The sequence below is a fragment of the Gadus chalcogrammus genome, chromosome 8, assembly GCF_026213295.1.
Source record: "Gadus chalcogrammus isolate NIFS_2021 chromosome 8, NIFS_Gcha_1.0, whole genome shotgun sequence".
Taxonomy (NCBI): Eukaryota; Metazoa; Chordata; class Actinopteri; order Gadiformes; family Gadidae; genus Gadus; species Gadus chalcogrammus.
This window is the reverse complement of record NC_079419.1, coordinates 28,200,522-28,222,940: the sequence shown is the minus strand read 5'-3', so window position 1 is coordinate 28,222,940 and position 22,419 is coordinate 28,200,522. Positions and strand designations below refer to the sequence as shown.

At 49.0% G+C, this 22,419-nt stretch overlaps 1 protein-coding gene across 1 annotated transcript; it reads left to right on the top strand.

Moving 5' to 3' along the window:
- Nucleotides 1–112: 112 nt before the first annotated feature.
- On the top strand, nt 113–8,098 carry zgc:153115 (uncharacterized protein LOC768186 homolog). Its single transcript, XM_056595898.1, has 2 exons — nt 113–932; nt 1,904–8,098. The coding sequence occupies exons 1-2, from the start codon at nt 464–466 to the stop codon at nt 2,179–2,181; spliced, it is 747 nt and encodes a 248-aa protein (XP_056451873.1). The 5' UTR covers nt 113–463; the 3' UTR covers nt 2,182–8,098.
- Nucleotides 8,099–22,419: the final 14,321 nt, after the last annotated feature.

Here is a 22,419-nt window from a genome sequence, read left to right as displayed (position 1 = left end):
ACACACCACGCCCACAGGAGGTCCGCGAACGGAAATGACGTTGTCGGTAGACCGGGATAACGCTCTAAACAACGATCCTCTCTCAGTCTACGTAATCGTGCGTGGAGCCTTCTCAGTCTGTTCTGGGGGCGTGTGTTTGACCGGCTTTTCAGATAGTCTGAAACAATGAATAGTCAGACGATGTAAAGCACGCACGTTGGGCTCGTAACTTTAGGACGTTTTAGCAAAGAAATCGTTTTTCCTTTTGCTCGCCGCTATTCGAGTCTGTATTTATCAGGAACTATCAAGTGGATCTATACACTTTATGGCAACGAAGGATTAGCAGTAAACTCATTTTCTTCGACGAGTTTGATAAAACGAGGTCGAGCACCGGCTAGCCCCTCCTCGCTACTCACACAAGGCGTCATTTTATTTGTTCACGACTAGGCTAACAATCTGTCGCCAAAGACAAAGAAGGAAAGCAATGGCTGCCTATTCTGATTATTTTGCTGCCGAGTGTCTGGTGTCTATATCCAGCGGCCCCGTCCTGCATAGACCCACCCCGGTCGTCCCCGCCACCCTGCCCGCCTCGGCGGGCCTGCTAACCCATGAGCCAGAAGGGTCGAGCGAGGACAGGGAGGTGCGCGAGACGCTGAGACTCGAGGCCACCAACATGATGACGGTAGCCGGGATCCTCACCGACCTCCACGGCAAGTTCCGCCCCATGTCGGCCTACTCGGAGAGCAGCAACTCGTCCTGCGGGGAAAGCGGCTACACCACGTTGTCCGACTCGACCACCCCTACCATGACACCGTCGGCCACCCCGGTCCCTGGGCCCTGGGGAGGAGCTCCCCCCCGGTCCCCGGTCAAGCGACACCAATGCACTTTCGACGGATGCGACCGAGTTTATGGGAAATCGTCCCACTTGAAAGCACACATCCGAACCCATACAGGTAATACAGCTCGGTTTCGTAGACATCGTGTCGCCCTAATGTGTTTGGGGGGATGCCATAGTTTACAAGCAACTACATGTTGTTATTTTTCACGCTAACATTTCTTTGTTTTGAGGGGATTAGTTATGGAAGCTGGTTGGGTGGGTACCTTGCCCCGTTTACCCGCGTACTGTCGGTGCAAAAGAAAGGGGGTAGAACAACTCGAACAGGGGGGTCCTGACAAAGCCGCCCGTAAGTAACAAAAGAACAGGGTTGGACGTGCAGAACAGCGATCTTCCTCCGGGACACATTTGCATGTGAAGTGGAAGTAAGATGAAACCCAACATTAGGTTGCGCTAGCACAGGTTGTCACCATGTGTATTTTTGCTACTCAGCCTACACAAGCTAATTTATATATAGTTATCAGCCCACCTCGTGTAGTAATGGGGACAATCGGGTAACGCAATGCTTGCTTTGTCGGACTATCATAATTATGTATAACCAGCCTAACCCCAGCTGTATCAGTGGTTTAACTGCGCTAACTACTCAAAAAGTATATTTAATAGGAGAAGGAAGCCGCGGGGTGGTCGTCTCGGGCTGAGATGCTACTGGGGTCGGTAATAAAACGCCGGGAACGCCCACGGAGAGTGAACTAGCAGTAAGGAAAAAACCCACGGTCTGGTGGAGTGGTCTGGCTCTGCGACGTTGAGCAGGGCTACTCCAGACTTCCACTCAAACTACTAGTTATGTTCAATATTCAGAATGTATAATTGAAATAAGATCTTTGAATATGCTACCACATAACTACTATTTTTCTGTTGACTTGTGTGCTCGTAAAACACTGTCAAAGTTGATATTGTATTTTTAGATGCATTTCTGCTTACTAAACTAGTGTGTTGTGATATTATCAATATTTCTACTAAACCATCCTCAGTTTCTAAGTGTATATGCTTATTAGATGTGTAATGGAGGTTTCATAATCTCTGCTGCAGGGGAGCGGCCATTCCCGTGCACCTGGCCCGACTGCGAGAAAAAGTTTGCCCGCTCAGACGAGCTGGCCCGCCACACCCGCACGCACACAGGGGAGAAGCGCTTCCTCTGCCCACTCTGCGACAAGCGATTCATGCGCAGCGACCACCTGATCAAGCACGCCCGCCGTCACCCCGATTTCATGCCCTCCATGTTGGGGCGAAACAAGGGGGCTGTCACCCCCTCCTCTTCCTCCCCTGCTCAAGGGCAGGGCAGTGCTTCGAGCCACACTCTCATATAGGCCAGTAACCAGTGCGGTGGGGGGGGGGGGGGGGGGGGGCTTCGTGGGTCACAGCAGCACAAATGGGGGTTTAAAGAAAGTTAACCAGCTACAATCAGATCAATGGCTCGGACCTAGCATGTACACGTGCACACGAGAGTAGCACTGGCTCACCCTCACTGAATTTAAGTGACCACTACATGCCTACTTGACAGAATCTCACTTTCTCAGAAGAACTATAAATGAAACAAATAGTAAGACACAGAAAAAATTGCAGGGATTCTGAACTTTTTCTGTATAAAGCTGCACATCACACACATCAGCCAAATTATGTCCTACAATTTATTTTATTATGACTTTTTTTCCCCTTACTGTAGTGTTCTCTACATTTGATTGGTAACCATTTTGTGACGTTAGATAGTCAGGCAAAGAAAAAATGGAAGCTAACTAGCTTTCATTTTCTTTTAAGCTTTGCTTATTCCATAGCCTACGTTTTTTTAGAAGTGTCACATTCCATGTTTGTTTTAACTGTAGCTGTTTCTTTTGAGTTGAATTATTAACTGCAACTGTAAAAGCCACGTCTTTAAAATATTTGTCCTGTTAAAAAGCCTTGGTTGAAGGGCAGATCTCTTGGTCACTCTGCCGCAGGGTACTCTGTAGAACAGCCATCGGCTCTGCCTCCTTGTAGATCAACCTACCATCATGAAACGATGACCCGTTAAATACATGGTGGTATTCTGCCTAACACTGATGCAAATTAATTTACGCTTTACGCTTTTTAATGTAGATGAACAGTAATGCTACTTGCCGCGAGTAACATGTGATTTATTGTAGTCCTTACATTAGGGTTTGAGTGTACGCTTTATAGGATGGCACTGCTTGCAAGTGTGTGTTTTTGTGTGCGTGTGTATATGTGTCCAAATTCACATTTCTGTAAGCAAAAGAACTGGGCATGCAAAAAAAAGACTTGCATTTTATATAAAACAAAGCTGGCACACTGGCATCCCCCCCCCCTGGCATCGTGGATGTGAAAGCATGCAGCAGAATGCATTGCTGATGCAGGCAGTGTCTTTCCTCTTCATGTTGCATTAACAGAAGGATCACGCATAAGGCAAAGAAATGCATCATTTGGAAATTTCAGCACGGTCTGCATCTATTAAGAATAGAAAATATAGTGCCGTGTGTACATTTGATTAAAACTAGATTTTTTTTTCCCCCTTGTAATTGATTTTGGCCATTCCCCAAATATAATCATCCACATGTTTTTTTTGAAGGAGGAGGGGAAATGCCTCTGGAGAAAAGCGGTTGAGTTTATCAAGCAAACCTCTTGACTAAATTAAGCATATGAAAGTACATACTGTGTCTTGTCTGGTTCTGGCTACTGAGAAGTTTTATTTCGCAATTGTCTCCACTGTGTGTACTGTGTGACTGACTCGTTATTTCTTTATCTCAGTGAACAACACTTCAGGAATTTCGGAAAGCCTTAAAACTTCGTCATAGTTACAATGTACCATGTTTACAGCTGCGGATCATGTTACAGGTATCTGACCCCTCGTTAAGGGGGTTTATTTACAAATTCTCATATGCAAAATCGCACTTTGTTTTCTCACAGGTGTTTTTAAAATCCTATTTCGGCTCACTAGTATGATGGCTTGCGCTGTTTCTATGAGCAAACACTGTGGCGTTCTTTTGATAATGTATATCAATAATCAATGGCTTATAAAACTGCCTTTGTAAAAGTGCTTTAGAAGGTGTGGTAAAAAGAAATGTGGTGGGAATTTTTGATTTGAATTGGGTTTGTTTCGTTCTTTGCTTGTATTTAGTTATTGGTGCCAACAGTGCATCGTTATTGTAGGTTGTGTGTGGCTAGAAATGTTTTTGCAACATTTATTTAGTGTTCCTGGACCATATGTTTTTTCTACAGTAACATTTAATGGCCGACTGCTAATGTCTTCCTTTTATATCACAAATCAAACAAAAGGCTTCATTTATTCATTTTGCTGTATGAACTTTGTGATTGAGTTAACTAGATGTGTACTCATTGAAATTAATTGCAATGCGAGGGAATGTTTTTTCTACACACATGTTTTTCTTTCCAACTGTAAAATCTGTTTATAGTTCTTGGTCGCTGCTGGCAGTAACCTCGAGCACATGGACTCTGTAGACACTGTCAGAAAACAAACAAAAAATTATATATCACTATTTCCATATGTATTCTTTACCAAATGAATCTATTTCTGTGTATCTGTTTTTATTATTTTGCAGATATGCTGTATCTCCACAGATTAATTTGTGGATCTTAAAGCTATATCAACAATAAGGGTTTACCTCATTCACAAAGTGGGGCCTTGTCTGGCAACACTCAGGATTATCAATAGAAAAGATTCCCTCCAGACTTGATTTGACTTAAACTTATTGAGACTTTGGTTTGAACGTTCATTTTTCCTCTTTCTTATTAATTGAGTGTTCACTGTTAGACCAATGTTTTATAGCGTATGCTTTTCTGTTTCAAGCTGTTTATTTAATATTGAGTGATTTCTTCATTTCTTTTATTTTGTGTGTCATACACATCCATAAACTGTCTCTCTTCTGGTATATCTGAACCTATCATCGAACCTCTTCTAGCTCCTCTGGGTACTCCATCTTACTGGTCCCAATTGCACATTCATTTTCTTGGCCGATTTGTTGCATTAGCTGCGTCTTTTATAAGCAGGTGAATTATCGAGCTGTAGCAGGTTTACTCAAGGTACTTATTTGTAAATGACAGGTTGATTTTGTTTCTTTAAACCTGCTTGATGTTGAAGAAATATCAGTGATATTCTGAAGTTCAAAGTTTAATCGAGGCTAAAAGGGCTCCATCTAAGTACTTCATTAATGTTACTCTGTATCATTAATGCATCAATTGATAATGTTAAAATCTCATCTTCATTGACTGGTCTTTTATTTTCATTTTCCCAACTGTTATTTTCTTTATACACAATTTCAGATATGCACATTGTACAGAATGCTTTTTTAAAATTGAAGCCCTAATATTTACATTAAAAGAAAAAATATTTGAATTCTCTTATCAAAGCTTTAGTTCTCTTCCATACGAGGAACTGTGGAACTTAGTCCTGAAACATGCCGTCTGGATGTGAATATCCGGGTGTCTTACATTTCGAGGATTGCAGTGTCAATATTTCCGGTGCTGCACCGATGTACAAGCATGGCTTTCCTTTGTTTATGCTGATTAATTTATTACATCGTCATTTGTGTGGTTAAATTAATTGTTTTCATAACTAATTTTCGTGAACTATTTTTAAATGGTTCCTTTTGTTTGCTTGGAATTAAACTACCAATGCTTTTTCCTTTTTTTTTTAAATAAACTTATGTTGAGTATTTGGGGCTTATTTATTTAGAAATTGTTTCATTTGGGATTAAAGGTTGGGTATGGGATTTGCGAAACGTCATCAGATTTTGAAAAGACACAACTCAAATGGTCCTACCCCCTCCTTCAACGCTGATTCTGACTCCACCCATTCCAAGTACATGGACGCGCAATCATGCACGAGCGAACACAGATGCGCGAGAGCGAGCCATTAGCTAGTTAGCTAGCTCCAGTAGCTACCGCAGGATAAAAACAAACAGAAGCTTGCTCTGGGTCACGAGCTTTGAGTCCGTGCACGAAGGGGTCGCGCGGGGGGAGGGGGAGTGCAGTACGACAGTAAGTTGATTGACGTACTTACTGTCCAATGCCACTCGGTGGGTCTGGAAATCATTGGCTGGAGTTTTTCGAGCCCTGCCCGTTCCACAGATGATTGACTTGTTTAATTTTCATGTCAGTACTTCTAACTCAGTGGCTGTAAGTGGGTTATGATAAGGATTTCAAGTAATTTTGCAAAAATGGCCAAAAAAGAGAATTTCATTCCCAATCTTTAAGGGACAATGTTGACCCCCATAAGACACATCAGATAAGCAAAGCAAAAATAAACCTGGACAACTCAGCCATACTTCAGAACAGAGAATTTACAGGTTTTTGTGTGTAAATTACAGACATGTGATGGCACTTGATCGAACTATGGATTCGTTAAGATATCCATTCTCGTCAGGGGATAAAAGTTCATCCCTGTTGCCACTGGGGGACAGTTTGTGCCCCTCCCTCTGTGCATTGGCAGTTGCTGCTGGTTTATCTGTCAGCTGCCAGGGCCCCGCCCTGTGCTAATCGCGTCCCCTCTCCCAGTACGTAACCACGGCCTCATCGTCCCAGATGGGGGAGGTCCCGGTGTCGCTAATGTAGCCCGGCTGGCCTGTGTAGTGACTGGGGAAGAGCAGCAGGGAGTCCGCGGAGAAGGCCTTCTGGTCCGCCGCTCAAAATGTCGCAGGTAGTAAAAATAGATGTCGAGTGACTAAAAGGCCCCTCTTTTATTTTATTAATTCGTTTTTCAGTTGTGATGTTGACTTTCAGCCGTTTCAAAAGCATTGTTGTCACACTTAAGTATGAGTTGTCAGAAGCACTGATGGGTTATGTATGAATTAGTGCATTGACTTGGGGTACTGGTTGAACATGATGGGCAGGCACTTGTCGATTAGGCAGCATCTTCCTAGGAGGCTTGAGTCCAGAAGCTTGCTAGCCCCCTTCAAAGACAGGACGTAATCCAGGGTCCAGTAGGAGTAGTCGGGGAGAACCATGTCTCTGACCCTCGGTACTCAGGCTTCTCGCTCTTTCACTTGTAGCCACTTGCTACAAGTCCATGTAGCTAGGCATAAATGGAGAGGAAGCACTTTTTTAAACATTTTTTATAATAGCATATTATAGTCTGGTTGAGCGGCCATGAGGTTAGTAACGCTACTTCGTGGCTCCCCGACCCTGATGCCGTAAAGCAGACTTTCAGAAGTTTAAATGATTTAAAAGTGATGTGATGTGATTAAGGAGTCGATATGCCCAGACAGAAACGGAAAACCACCGTACAGGCAAAAAAACCGACCCCTCCGGCTGAGGAAAATTCAGTCGACGAGACAGCTAGCGGCAGCCTTATTGAGCCTGATGATTTGACCCGATAGGTGGCAGGCAAGATGGCTGATTTATAAATTATACTCCAGACACTGAGAGACTTTCGCCGGGAGAATGGTGTCGCTCTCTGAGAAATTGAGGATTTTAAAACAACTAACGACGACTCAACGAGGTTGAAAAACTGAATGTCCGAATCAGAAGTAAGAATGTAGGTTGTGGAAGTAGCAGGCATTAGAGGTGCTGGAACTACAGGAAAAACTGGAGGCCAGGCTAATAGATCAAGAGGGACCGCCAAGACGGGAGAATTTAAGAATTCATGGCATAACGGGCCGAAAATAATTCCCCAACGATTTTTGGAAATGTTGAGATAAAAGCTGGGATTTCCCGCCTCCACCGAACTCGAGCTTGAACGAGCCCACAGTTCCCTGGGCTGAAGCCACCACTTTGAGTCCCTCCCTCGATCTATTGTGGTCAAATTTTCCAGTTTCTAAACCAAAGAGGCATATTTAAAGTTGGCCTGGCAGAGGAAGGGGTTTATCTATCAGGAAATGATGACTACGCCCGGGAGGTCCTCAGGAAGCGACGCATATACACAGAGGCAACACGAGTTCTGAGGGTCAACAAACTGTGCTTTCAAACACCGTTCCCAGCCAAGCTGAGGGTATTTCATGAAGAGGAGACCTGCGTGTACAACTCAGCGGTGGACGCCACCGGGAGGTGAGGGCTCCCAGTACCAGTCTAGAAGCCGGCAGTGAGCTGGGCCGACAAGACCATAGGTTGATGTGGCATACACCTTGGGCTGCAAGAGAAGATGAACCTGGAGAAGCCTTGCGACAGGGATACTAAAATAAACTTGAGGCTTTAGAAGAGATGAGTGTTATTTACGGTTTAATTGCTGGACGTTCACTACAACAAGGTAATTTTTTTTTTTTACTTGACTTGACCCGGCTCCCTTAAGGTCGCAAAGAAGACCTCTTTACCATACTTGTATTGCATAAGTATAACACGCATTTTGTTCATTGCTTTGTTCTGTCCGTGTTCATCTTTCTTTAAGTTTGAGTAGCAAGGGGGGAAGGCAGTGGTTAAAATGTCGATAATGGGTGATACAGCAGCTCCAGTCAGGGTAGTTACATACAATGTGAATGGTGTTCTAAATCCTGTAAAAAAAGGATAGCAGCACAATAGCAGCGTAGCGGTGGTAGTGAAATCGATAGTTACGAATGTAACTACGGTTCTATGAATCCTGGATGACCGCCAGAGGCGGTGCTTAAAGCACTGGATCTCCACCTCGCGCATGCGCATTTCGAGTACCTAATATCAACATAGTCACCTGTGACCCCCACGTGACACCGGGAAGGCTATATCTTCCGGTGTCATTAGAGGATCTGTTCCTAGAATCTTCTCGCGAGAACACAAGGATTCTGAGTGACTGAACGCTCTGGCGGTCATCCAGGATTCATAGAACCGTAGTTACATTCGTAACTATCGTTCTATTTCATCCTTACTGACCGCCAGAGGCGGTGCTTAAAGCACTGGATGACCCATACCAAAAAGGTCACAAAGAATCCAACAACCACCTCACTCATTGGAGGTAGCAGAGCTTGGCAGTAGGACCACACTCATCGGGTGGGGACTGGCGACGTTGACTCGGTAGAACCTTGTAAAGGTGCCAGGTGACGTCCAAGATGCCGCGGCACAGATCGACTCCAGGGGTACACCTCTTAGTGCGGCCCACGATGTCGACACGCTTCTGGTGGAGTGGCATCTCAACCCGGATGGCGGGGGGCGGCCACTGGCCACATAGGCGTGTTTAATGGCGTCGACGACCCAGTGGGATAGCCTCTGTTTAGACAAGGCAGAACCTCTGTTCGGGCCACCGTGACACACAAACAGTTGCTCGGACTGCCGTATACCGGCCGTAGGAGCAATGTAAGCCCTAAGCGCCCGCACCGGGCATAGCATCTCGGACTCATTCCCCTCAGATGGGGAGTTAAAACGTGCCAGCTGGATAGGCTGGTTAAAATAGGTGCGTGAAAGCACCTTGGGCAGGAACGCCACATTGGGCCATAAAACCACACCTGAGCCATCAGGGTTCCACCGCAGGCATGTATCTGCCACGGATAGGGCGTGCAACTCCCCGACCCGCTTCGCAGTGGTAATGGCGAGCAGAAAAGCCACCTTCATGGACAGCCACTTCAACCCTATCTGGGTCAGAGGCTCAAAAGGAGGTGATGACATGGCCTCCAGCACCAGGGGCAGGTCCCAAGCTGGAGTCCTCAGAGTCCTAGGGGGACGCAGCCTCAGGGCCCCCCTAAGGAAGAGGGACACCAACCTGTGGCAACCCATTGTGGCTCTGTCGACCATCTCATGTCGGGAAGAGATAGCAGCCACATAGACCCTCAAGGTGGAATGAGAGCGACCATCATCCAGGAGGGACTGCAAAAACTCCAGAACGGTGGCCACGGAGCAACGTGCTGGGTCTACTGTCTTGCCCCTACACCAGTCAGAGAATAACTTCCATCTGTTAGCATACTGTGCTCTGGTAGATGGTGCCCTGGCACTCAGAATGGTATTCCTGACGGTTTCAGTGCAAACATTCAGCAGTGAGTCGGGCCTGCAGCGGCCAGGCCCAGAGCTGGAGGCGACGGGGATCTGGGTGCCAAATCTGGCCCCCCAGCTGCGAAAGGAGGTCCTTCCTGCAGGGGAGGCGCCATGGAGAGCTGCAGCAGAGCCTGCGCAGCAGTGGAAACCAGATTCTCCCCGGCCAGTAGGGGGCCACCAGAAGTAACCTGTGGCCCTGCAGAAACACCCTCTGGAGTGTGGGGAGAATCAGGGGCAGCGGTGGGAAGGCATACAGAGGACTCTGTGGCCAGTCGTGAGCTAAGGCATCCTGTCCGAGGGGGCCGGTCACCTCCGTCCAGGTGAACCAGAGGGGGCAATGTGCGGACTCCTCTGATGCAAAGAGGTCTACTTCCGCCCTGCCAAAGAGACCCCACATCGTCTCCACCACCTCCGGATGAAGCCGCCACTCCCCCGGTGGGGGCTTCTGCCGCGATAGAAAATCTGCGACCTGGTTCCGTTGCCCCGGTATGAAGACCGCCCGTACGCTGGCCAGGCGGGGATATGCCCAGGCCAACAAGTTCCGAGATACCCGGAGTAGCCGTGAAGACCGGGTCCCCCCTTGGTGGTTGATCTGGGCAACAGCTGACATGTTGTCGGATCGAACCAGCACATGCTTGCCTCTCAAATGAGGCAGAAAATGATTGAGTGCTAGCTGTACCGCCCTGAGCTCTAGCACATTGATGTGAGCGTGGTTCTGGGCCGGCCACTGCCCTTGGGCAGTCCTGCCCTGCCAAACCGCACCCCATCCTGATAGGCAGGCGTCTGTTGTGACCAGCTCCCGACGGGATGGAATGGTGCCCATAGCTACACCCACAGACATATAAGACCTCTTTCTCCATGGGGACAGAGAGAAGAGGCACTGCCGAGACACTCTGACCTTTCGGTGCCTGTGCCACTTGGGGTCCAAGTGGAGGCTGTTCAGCCACATCTGCATAGGACGCAGAGACAGCAGGCCAAGGGGCACCACAGCTGAGGCAGCTGTCAGCTTGCCCAAGAGCTGCAGGCAAAGAATGAATGGTACCATCCTGCCATACCGGAAGCGGGGTAGGCAGAGGAGGATGTCGGTCACACGCTGAGGTGACAGATAGGCCCTCATAGCGTCCGAGTCTAGGACCATCCCCAGGTATGCGACCCGTTGGGATGGGTCCAGGCGACTCTTCACAAAATTCACCGTCAGGCCAAGCCGGGCCACGTGCAAGAGCAGCCAAGCCGTGTCCCGGGCCGACTGAGACTGGGAAGGTGCACAGATCAGACAGTCGTCCAAATAAGGCAGGACCTTCGTACCCTGCTTCTGCAGGGGTGCGAGAGCTGCCGCCACCACCCTGGTGAATACCCTCGGAGAGAGGGAGAGACCAAAGGGAAGTACCCTGAATTGAAAGTGCCGGCCGCGAAAGGCGAACCGGAGGAAGTGCTGATGGCGCGGTGCAATTGGGACGTGGAAGTATGCGTCCCTTAGGTCCACCGTGGTGAACCATTCTCCCCTTGCGACCACCCGCAGCGTGTCGGAAGCGGTGAGCATGTGGAATGGCAGGACCTTCAGGAACCGGTTGAGTCCCCTCAGGTCGAGAATTGGGCGAAACCTGCCATCTTTCTTTTTCACGAGAAAATATCTCGAGTAGAACCCTCTGGGGTGCAGCAGAGGATCCACTGGCTCGATTGCCCCTTTGGCCAGGAGGGTGGACAACTCCTGGTCCAGAGCTAAGGCCTCTGCCGGGTCGTTGACGACAGTCATTTTGACCCGGCTGAAGGCTAGGGGCCGGCGTCGGAACTGTAACTCGTACCCTTGGGTCAAGGTGGAAACCACCCAAGGGTCTGAAGTACAGGCAGCCCAGTAACTGAGCTGCTGATGGGAAAAACTCCCGACGACCGGCCCCGAGGGCCTAGCGCCTACCCCCCCGGCCTCCTGAGGCTCTGGGGGGGCGTCGGTTGGGTTGTGGGGCACGGGGCTGCCTGGAAGGCAGGCGTTCGGGGGCCCGAAAGCCATCCGTTGGCGGTTGCGCAGCCCGCTGAGACCTTCGTAGGCCACCGGAGTACTCAGGTGGCTGAAAGCGCCGCTGGGGGACTGTCGAGGGGCCCCCAGGCCTGCTAGGAGCGGACGCACTCCTATTTAGGCCTGACAGTTGCTGCCTGGTCTGCCTAGCTCGGGCAGCCCCCTCCTGCTTCCAGGGCAGCTGACCCAAAGAGCTCCCCTGGTTCCACGGGCACCGCACGAAGGACCCTCCTACACGTCTCCGTCAAGGGCGACTGCGCAAGCCACACCTGGCGGCGAGTCTGCACGAGGGTAGACATAGTGCGCCCTAACTCCCTCGACATGAGGGCAAAAGCCTGCAATGAGGCGTCACTCAGACTCTGCAGCGACGGCTCGACCTGGGCCTGCTGCAGAGAGGTCGAAAGACCCAGCAGCAGGTGGGAAAGGGAGTTCCCAATACGACCCATGCGCGCCGCTGCGTCGTAGGCCTTTGACAGGAGGTCGTCTGTGACCCTGCACTGTGGCCGAGGGCACCTGGCATTTGGCCTCAGAGCCTCATCAGGAGCCAGAATCAGGGAGGCGATGGCAGGCTCGACTGCTGGCATGCGGCCCAGCCCAACCTGTGCCGCATTCTGCATGGCAGCCAAGGTCCGGGCGTCCAACGTCGAGTGGGACAGGGCCCTAGTGTCCCTCCAGCAAGCATGGAGCTCCTTCAGATACTCCTCTGAAGGAGGGACGGAGAATGTGGCCGGAACAGGGTTACGCCTGAAGAAGGCGCTGGCCTGGGCTGACTCCGTCTGCGCCGCGTCAAGCTGCAGGCGAGCCAGAGCGGTCCGCAGGACGGCCGCCATGGAGGTGTCTGCTGCCCCCTGCAGGGAGCCTTGTGCCGAGGAGCAGGAGGCCTCATCCAACGTGTGGGAGGCATCGCCCTCGGTCATAGTCTCATTAAAGAGGTTAGCCGAAGCCGCCAGAGAGAGGGCATCGCTTTCAAATTGGGAGGAGGGAGGGCCGGGCTGTAGCCCCGCCAGCCCCTGACCAGTCCCAGGCTGAAGGGCCAGGAGGAGGGACCGGATTTGCTCAATGTCGGACGCCAATCCGTCCACCCTAGCAGCAAGGCCGCCCCTTGCCTTCTTTTTGGGGGGGGCACCCACAGCCGCAGCCCCATCATGCCGCTGCCGCCCTCTCGAACGACCGGGCTGATCGGGAGGGAGGCTCATTAAAGCAGAGGGGTCGTTGGCTGCCGCCCGATTCTCCAGCTCTGCTAGCCTAGCCACTCTGAGCACCCAAGGCAGGAGGCTGCAGTTCATGCAGGCGCTGTCCGTGAGGCTCTCCCTCAGATGCCCGAGACCGAGGCAAGGAGGGCAACTGTCGTGGCCGTCCTCAGGCTCAAGAGGAGCCACACAGGCGACACACAGGAGGGCCATTATAGAGGTAGCCACCGGCAGCGTACTGGGAGCGGAAGCGAGAGCACTTCCCTCGTCAGAAAAAATGAAAAACCGAAACTAATTAGCCTGAGCGTGATCGCTGCTACTAATTATCAACCAAACAACGGGCAATTGCGGCGTTTAACGGGAGCGGGAGCGAGAACACTGCCTTCACCAGAAAATGAAGTCGACCGATATTAATTAGCTTGAGCGTAAGCGCTGCTGCTAAACAAGGGAGAAACCAAACAAAAACGTTACGGGGAGCGGGAGCGAGAGCACTGCCTTCACCGGTAAGTTGTAAGGGCTAAATAAATTGATGGTTAGAACAGAGCAAAGCTAACGGCTAACACAACAAACAATAACAGAGCAAGAGGCGAACGAGTGCTGGGAGCGGGAGCGAGCACACTGCCCTCCCAAACAAACGCCGGCCACTCTTCTTATAGTAACTTTCACTAAGTATCTGTATGAACTAGCCACAGCCTCTGGAGGACGGGTTACCCGCAGCTCCGACCTTGGTCACGAGGCTGCACGTAGCCAGTTGTAACAGCTTCCTTCCTTTCTCAAACAACGGTTCAATACGGTACCTGCGCAGCGAGAAGATGTAAGGAACAGATCCTCTAATGACACCGGAAGATATAGCCTTCCCGGTGTCACGTGGGGGTCACAGGTGACTATGTTGATATTAGGTACTCGAAATGCGCATGCGCGAGGTGGAGATCCAGTGCTTTAAGCACCGCCTCTGGCGGTCAGTAAGGATGAAATAGAACACTTTTTTTTCAGCTCATGAAGTTACTAACTCCCTAAGATAAATTGCGTTTTTGGAATCTGCTGTGTATCTGCTTTTAGTCTGGTAGGAAGGGGGGGGTTTCCATGCATCCGAAAGGTATATTTTTAAACCTAGCTTTTTGTAATCCTTAAGGTGTCTAGTAAAGGAATTTTGATGTTCCCCACGCAAATTAATGGTGCATAAAAACTCAAATAAACACAAAATAAGGAAAAGAATCGGTGACATTGGATCTGTGGAACTCCTCCCCCATGGACACTATTGAACTATGTTTTCTATCTTTTGTATTTTCACAGTCTTTAAGATGTCTCAAACAAATGTTGATGATCCCCACTTTAAATATTGTCATACGTATGTTTATTCTGGCTATATTGGTTGCCACCCTGGATTTCCAAAAATGCAAAAAAGAAAATATAAAATCGACATGTCTTAACTGTACATTATGTAATGAAAAATACCTTATTTTCTGTTTTATTTTGGCATAAGACATTGAGAGAGATGGGTAGTGACATGACTGGAAGATGTATTGAACATTAACAGACAACTTAATATAAAAAATGTAGGCTAATCAAATGGCGGAATTGGGCAGAATTGGTCAGAAGGAACATCTCCCATACGCTTTAAGGAGAATTTGATTAGCCTACATTTTTAGTATTTAGGTGTGTGTTAATGTTACATACCTCTTCCAGTCATGTCACTACCCATCTCTCAATGTCTTATGCCAAAATGAAACAGAAAATATGGTCATTTGTCATTACATAATGTACAGTTAAGACATTATGTCGATTTTATATTTTCTTTTTTGCATTTTTGGAAATCCAGGGTTGCAACCAATATAGTCAGAATAAACATACAAATGACAATATTTCATGCACCATAAATCATCTAATCATGGCAATCCTCATCTCTATCAATTCCTCATGCATATTCGAAGAGAAAATGTTTTGGATTGTGTCCGTAGAATGTATTGTTCAAGATCTATGTAGATTAAAAAACTCGATTTTTCCCATCCGAAAAATCCAGTACAGACACAAAAGATGGTACAACAAATCATACATGGGACAATAATTTGCGTGGGGAACACCAAAATTCCTTTACTAGACACCTTAAGGATTACAAAAAACTAAATTAGAAGAATACCTTTCGGTTGCATGGGAACCCCCCCTTCCTACCCTACTATTTAGGCTCAGGGTAGGGATATTGTCGATATTCATGGTGCTTGCTGTCGTTGGAAAGGAGACCTTTGACGCTTTCATTTAAGCCCAGTACTGAATCTGTCTGTCAAACAGAGAGGTCACATGACTTCTTTAAACCAGATATAACACACATTTTCTTACAATTTCCGCCTAAACTGGACGCTTTCTTTTATCCCTGTGGCATTAAAGAAAACCAGGGATACAAAACTGAACAACTTCAATACTCAAGGCACTCTGATGATTCAGAAAATGTACAATATACCCATACTATTTATTTGTTAGAACCTTAAATTAGACTTTTGCAGCCAGCAAAAGCAGTAGCTCAGGAGGTAGAGCGGGTTGGCTGGTAACCTGAAGGTTGTTGGTTCGATCCCAGTCTCCTCCTAGCTGAGTGTTGAGGTATCCTTGAGAAAGGCACCTAAACCCGTCTGTTAGCTCCTGTCGAGCTGGCTGTCGCCTTGCATGGTTTACTCCGCCGTGAAGGTGTGCGTGAATGGTGAATGTGAGGCAATATTGTAAAGCACTTAGGGTGGCAAATGGTTAGAAAAAGCCTTAAAAAAAGAATGAAGCCAATAGAATAGATTTATTAGTCCAAATCGCCCTTTTATTTATATGACAGTTGTCTCATCTCATCTCATCTTCGTCCGCTTATCCGGGGTCGGGTCGCGGGGGGAGCAGCTTAAGCATCTCCCTTTTCCGGGCCACATTGACCAGCTCTGACGGGGGGATCCCGAGGCGTTCCCAGGCCAGTGTTGAGATATAATCTCTCCACCTAGTCCTGCGTCTTCCCCGAGGTCTCCTCCCCACTGGACGTGCCTGAAACACCTCCCAAGGGAGGCGCCCAGTGGGCATCCTTACCAGATGCCCGAACCACCTCAGCTGACTCTAAGTAAAGGAGCAGCGGCTCTAATCCGAGTTCCTCATGGATGGCTGAGCTTCTCACCCTATCCCTAATGGAGAAGCCAGCCACCCTTCTGCGAAAACTCATCTCGGCCGCTTGTACCTGCGATCTCGTCCTTTCGGTCATCACCCAACCCTCATGACCATAGGTGAGGATAGGAACGAAGATCGACCGGTAGATCGAGAGCTTTGCCTTGCGGCTCATCTCTCTTTTCGTAACAACGGTGCGGTAAAGCGAACGCAATGCCGCCCCCGATGCTCCGATTCTCCGGCCAATCTCACGCTCTATAGTACCCTCACTCGCGAACAAGACCCCGAGGTACTTGAACTCCTTCACTTGGGCTAAGGACTCATTTCCTACCCGGAGTAAGCAATCCACCGGTTTCCTGCTAAGAGTCATGGCCTCAGATTTAGCGTTGCTGATCCTCATCCCAGCCGCTTCACACTCGGCCGCCAGCCGATCCAGTGAGTGCTGAAGGTCACAGGCCGATGATCCAATGCAAAAAGCAGTGACGAGATCCTCAGATCACCGAACTGCAACCCCTCCCCACCACGACTACGCCTCGATTTCCTGTCCATGTATATCACAAACAGGATTGGTGACAAGGGGCAGCCCTGGCGGAGACCCGCACCCCCTGAGAACGAAACTGACTGGCTGCCGAGGACACGAACACAGCTCTCGCTTTGGGAGCACAGAGATTGGATGGCCCTGAGGATAGACCCCATTACCCCATACTCCCGCAGCACCTCCAACAGTTTCTCCCGGGAGACCCGGTCATACGCCTTCTCCAGATCCACAAAACACATGTAGACCGGATGGACATACTCCCAGGCCCCCTCCAGGATCCTTGCGAGAGTGAAGAGCTGGTCCGTAGTTCCACGTCCGGGGCGAAAACCGCCACTGCGGAGATGTTTGACTACCTCAGTGACCTCCACCAGGGAAATTGACGACGAAACACCATCAACCTCGAGCTCTGCCTCCAACATAGAGGGCGTGTTATTCGGATTCAGGAGTTCCTCAAAGTGTTCCTTCCAACGTCCGACGACCTCCTCAGTTGAGGTCAACAGAGTCCCATCCTTACTGTACACAGCTTGGATGGTTCCCTGTTTCCCCCTCCTGAGGTGCCGGATAGTCTTCCAGAAACACTTTGGTGCCGACCGAAAGTCCTTTTCCATGGCCTCTCCAAACTTCTCCCACACCCGCTGCTTAGCCTCCGACACGACAGCAGCTGCAGCCCTTCGAGCCTGTCGGTACCCTGCAACCGAGTCAGGAGTCCTCCAGGATATCATATCCCGGAAGGCCTCCTTCTTCAATCGGACGGCTTCCCTGACCACCGGTGTCCACCACTGGTGTCCGAGGGTTACCGCCTCTTGAGGGGCCTAAGACCCTGAGGCCACAGCTAGCCACCACAGCTTCAGCAATGGAGGCTTTGAACACCGCCCACTCCGGCTCAATGCCCCCAACCTCCACAGGAATGCCAGAAAAACTCAGCCGGAGGTGTGAGTTGAAGATACCTAGGACGGGGGCCTCCTCCAGACGTTCCCAATTCACCCGCACTACTCGTTTGGGCTTACCAGGTCTATCCAGAAATTTCCCCCATTCCCTGTTCCCAACTCACCACCAGATGGTGGTCGGTTGACAGTTCCGTGCCTCTCTTAACCCGAGTGTCCAAAACATGCGGCTTCAGATCAGATGACACGTTCACGAAATCGATCATCGATCTTCGGCCTAGGGTACTCTGGTACCAGGTACACTTTTGAGCACCCTTATGTTCGAACATGGTGTTCGTTATGGATAATCCATGACTAGCACAGAAGTCCAATAACAAACGACCGCTCGGGTTTAGATCAGGGAGGCCGTTCCTCCCCACCACGCCTCTCCAAGTGTCTCCATCGTTGCCCACGCGGGCGTTGAAGTCTCTCAGCAGAACTACGGAGTCCCCTACTGCAGCCCCATACAGGACTCCATTCAAGGTCTCCAAGAAGGCTGAGTACTCTGAACTGCTGTTTGGTGCATACGCACAAACAACAGTCAGAGTTTTCCCCCCTACAACCCTTAGGCGCAGGGAGGCGACCCTCTCGTCTACCGGGGTAAACTCCAACACAGTGGCGCTCAGCCGGGGATTTATGAGTATCCCCACACCCGCCCGGCGCCTCACGCCCTCGGCAACTCCGGAGAAGAATAGAGTCCAACCCTTATCCAGGAGTACGGTACCGGAGCTGAGACTGTGCGTGGAGGTAAGCCCCACTAGATCTAACTGATAGCGCTCCACCTCCCTCACGGTTCCTTTCCCCACAGCGAGGTGACGTTCCACGTCCAGGGAGCCAGCTTCTGCCGCTCGGGTCTGGTCCGTCGAGACCCCTGACCTTCGCTGCCACCCATGTGGCTGCGCACCCGACCCCAACGGGTCTTCCCACAGGTGGTGGGCCCATGGGATGAAGAGAGGGGGGGTGCCACGTAGTGTGTTCGGGCTGTGCCCGACCGGGCTCCGTGGCAAACCCGGCCACCAGGCGCTTCTAATGGAGCCCTCCGTCTGGGCCTGGCTCCAGACGGGGGCCCCGGGCTTCCTCCGGGCCGGGTCACATCTCCTCTTTTTTCGATATTCATTGGAGTTTTTGAACCATTCTTAGTCTGGCCCCTCACCTGAGACCACTCTGCCATGAGAGACCTTACTAGGAGCACAAGGCTCCAGACAACACAGCCCTCAGGTTCACAGGGACACGCAAACCTCTCCACCACGATAAGGTGATGGTTCCAGTACGGGCCCCCCCTTCCTGCCCTCGGGGTCCGACCGGGCCAAGTTTCGGTGCGGGGGCCCCAGTTAGGCCCTAGAATAAGGTATTCAAATGGGGGTATTCAAAAACATAAAGTAAACTCAGGAGAAGGAATGACCTCTCACAAATATTTGTTTAATAAATTGTTTCAAATAACCCTGCTTGGTGTTTTGCTTTCAAAAATAGGTTATAGAAGAAGTCTAAACTGCAGAAAATAAAAACATCCAAGCTGCGTTTTAAGGATACCGTGGAATATCTGTCTATTTTTTAACCATCGAACCGTAGTTTACGACAAAAACAAGACAATTGACGGCAGCTACTTTGCCGCGTGGTTTTTAGAGTCATGTAAGGATTAGAGGGGGGCGGTCGATAGCAACAACCATAGCAACCATGACGGTCAAGTCACTGGATGCAGCCCCATTGAAAAAAATAGAATACCACCCTACACACTCAGGAGATTAATGATATTTAAATTATTATGACCATGAAGTCTTTATTTGCATGGGTTTACATTTCGTTCTGTGTAGCATGGAAAAATCGGAGAAACACTCCCATTCAGAATGCATTGGTTTACATTTCGTTCTTTGGAGCACGGTTATTTTTATTTATTTTCAGTTTTTGAGGAGGTGCTTCAAAGATGCAAATGTTTCTTCAATAATCCAAAATCCAATGGCAAAACCCGTTGGCTTTTTGTCGAGGGAATCCACGGCGACGCTCACTTCCGGGTTGGCCAACATACGTCATCCCTCCACCACTCTACTGTAAAAACACATGTTCAAGTTGAATGAAAATAATAATAATAATTCTGCCATAGTATTTATTTAAGGGGGGGGGGGGGGGGCACACTAGTCTTTTGGCCATTCGTAGTGTTGATGAAGATGGTAACGTCGCTTAGCAACGGAAGACGCTGGGGTAGACAAGTCACCGGACTACTACCCATGCAAGTGAACGGAGCGTTCCACGGCATTGAGAAGACCCGTGTAATAAAGCCCTATAATATTTCTGTTTATGGCATCGATTTCTCCTCAGATTAGGCCAATAAACCAATGGTAAAATAAAAATAAAAACGCTCGATCAAAGGCCCGGCCCGAGTATAGTGGTGGGAAATATCGGGCAGAGAATCTAAACACTGACTGGAACTACTTAGCAGGTGTCTGTAGGGCTATATCAGGAGTTAATGCACGCACTGCAGCCAATCAGAATCAGAGTATTCCCCCAGACCGTGGTCTAAACAATATTATTCACGAGTTATAAACAACCCCTACACATCAATATTAATGATAACCCTGTGGAAATTGCCATAAGTGAGAGATACAATTTCGCACGTTGAGCACACAGTTGTGTGACTCGTTTATTTAGTAAGAGAGAAACAGGAAATCAAAACGTGCTGAAGGTAAACAAACCCGCATGGGCTCTGACGTCATGAGACGCTCGTAATCCTTAAAAGGGACAGCGATCCCTGAACCACCAAGATAGTAAACGACATGCCTAACACAATTGAAAGAACAACACATAACAAAATACTGTAGGTGAATTATGTTACACTCACTACAACCCATTAAATACGGTATGATTTCTAGATGTCATGGCAACGTCCGCTCGCGACACTGGACTTGCGATCGAGGCATCGACGCGGACGTTCATTCACATAGCCAAAAACAAGAGAATAGATGGCTAGATAAAATAAACATCAATACATACAATTCTAAAAAGAACAGGTGAAGCAGCTACCCTTTTTTCCTTTGCGGTTTGCCTACAGAGCAGCGCACCTGCATTTAATATATCTGTGTATTGTCACAATTTCTCAGTATCAAAGGTGAAAGTAGAAACGGGTGGCCAAAAGCTGTCGTATTGTTAGTTATCACAGACAATTTGAAGTAGAAACGGATGGCCAAAAGCTGTCATTTGTTAGTTATCACAGACAATTTTCAACAATGAATGATCTGTACGGAGCTCCATAAGGGACATTAGGGAGAACTCTCCCGGACAGAACCTTAGTTTTGAAGTCATGCTTAGTGACACGACAAATAGCCTACTTCCAATTGAAATACAAAATTTAGAAAATAGGCCTACGTGTCCCTGATCACGTTTCAATAGATTAAATAACGTGACAGTGTCACGTATTTTCGTGAGACCAGGTTTGAGCGTGTGCATGGGTTGAATTGCGTGTGTCTCCAACCCGGTATCACGCCATTGCGTGCTCCTGCGCACGAACGTTAATCTATTGAAGCGTGTTCCCGAGCACGATAGTCCGACTTTTTGCGTGTTACACAAAACGAAATGTAAACCAATGCATTCTGAATGGGAGTGTTCTAAGACAATTAACGTGCTCCACAAAACGCTACGAGAGAGAGAGAAAGAGAGAGCGGGAGGGACAGAGAGAGAGAGAGAGAGCGAGAGAGAGGCTTCAGAAAGGGTGTGCGCAGATAGTACAGTGCACCCTAGTTATGTTTATGCCAAAACCTATATATATAATTAGGCTATACTTATATTATTTAGCGTGTAATGAGACAATCTATAGCCAAATTGTCGAAGATGCCCGAGAATCTTCGGGGATATCAGAATGGGAAATCGGCGAATCAGACCCCTATTGTAGCGACCCTGGGACAGTTAAATAGTTTGTGTGTTATGTGTTACATTATATTTCGTTGTCCGTTATGCGAGTTGTTCTATGTGCATGTATTGTAATTTTATTCTTGTCAAACAGCGTGTGGGGCGAATCATTAGGTCAGCTGGGGGAGGGCCTTGGAAGAACAGGAGGGTGGGGGCCTGCACGCGAGTGAGACCGTGTTGCCGGGGTAACCGGGGTTTGTTTGGGTCCGGTTTTCAGCTGTTGGTTTCAATGTTGTTACAATGTTACGGGTTTCAGTGACCTGGTTTTTGGTCCATTAAAACTACCTTCAACTAATGACTCGACATGATTATGTCACCGGCGAGGTCGTTACACTATAAAGAAACACGTCATCTCAAGCGGGAGAGAACGTTTGCGGTGCTGGTTTGTGTCACCAACCCAGCAACCCAGTTGCCAAGAAAAAACGTTGACGGTGTACGTTTCCATGAACACTGGATGCGTAGCATTTCAACGTAAAAAATAGCGTGTTATACCTACAGTATCCACGTGTGCCGCTGTGGAGGCGGGTTTCGGGGTTTGGGACACGATTGTTTAGGGGGGGGGGGGAGACTGTTGTTGACCGGGGAGGGGGGGGGGGGGGGGGGAGACACGTTTGTTGAGGGGGGGGGGGGACACACGATTGTAGGGGGGGGGACACACGTTAGTTGAAGGGGGGGGGGGGGGGGACACGTTTGTTGAGGGGGGGAGACACGTTTGTAGGGGGGGGGGGCACGCTCGACAACGAGAGTTGGTTTTTATTGAACGAGACTTCAACACGGAACAGCTGCACGAAACGATGGTCACGTCACTCTCGGTGACGGTGTCGACAATAATGAACACACGAACAATGTTAATAGAACAACACACAACCACATAACATCCCGAACCCATTAACCCCACTTAATCCTAACAACAAAACAAGTTAACAAAAGCCCCATTTGTCAACTGAGAACCCCAATTCCCAGAATCCCCCGCGGCTCCGGAACAC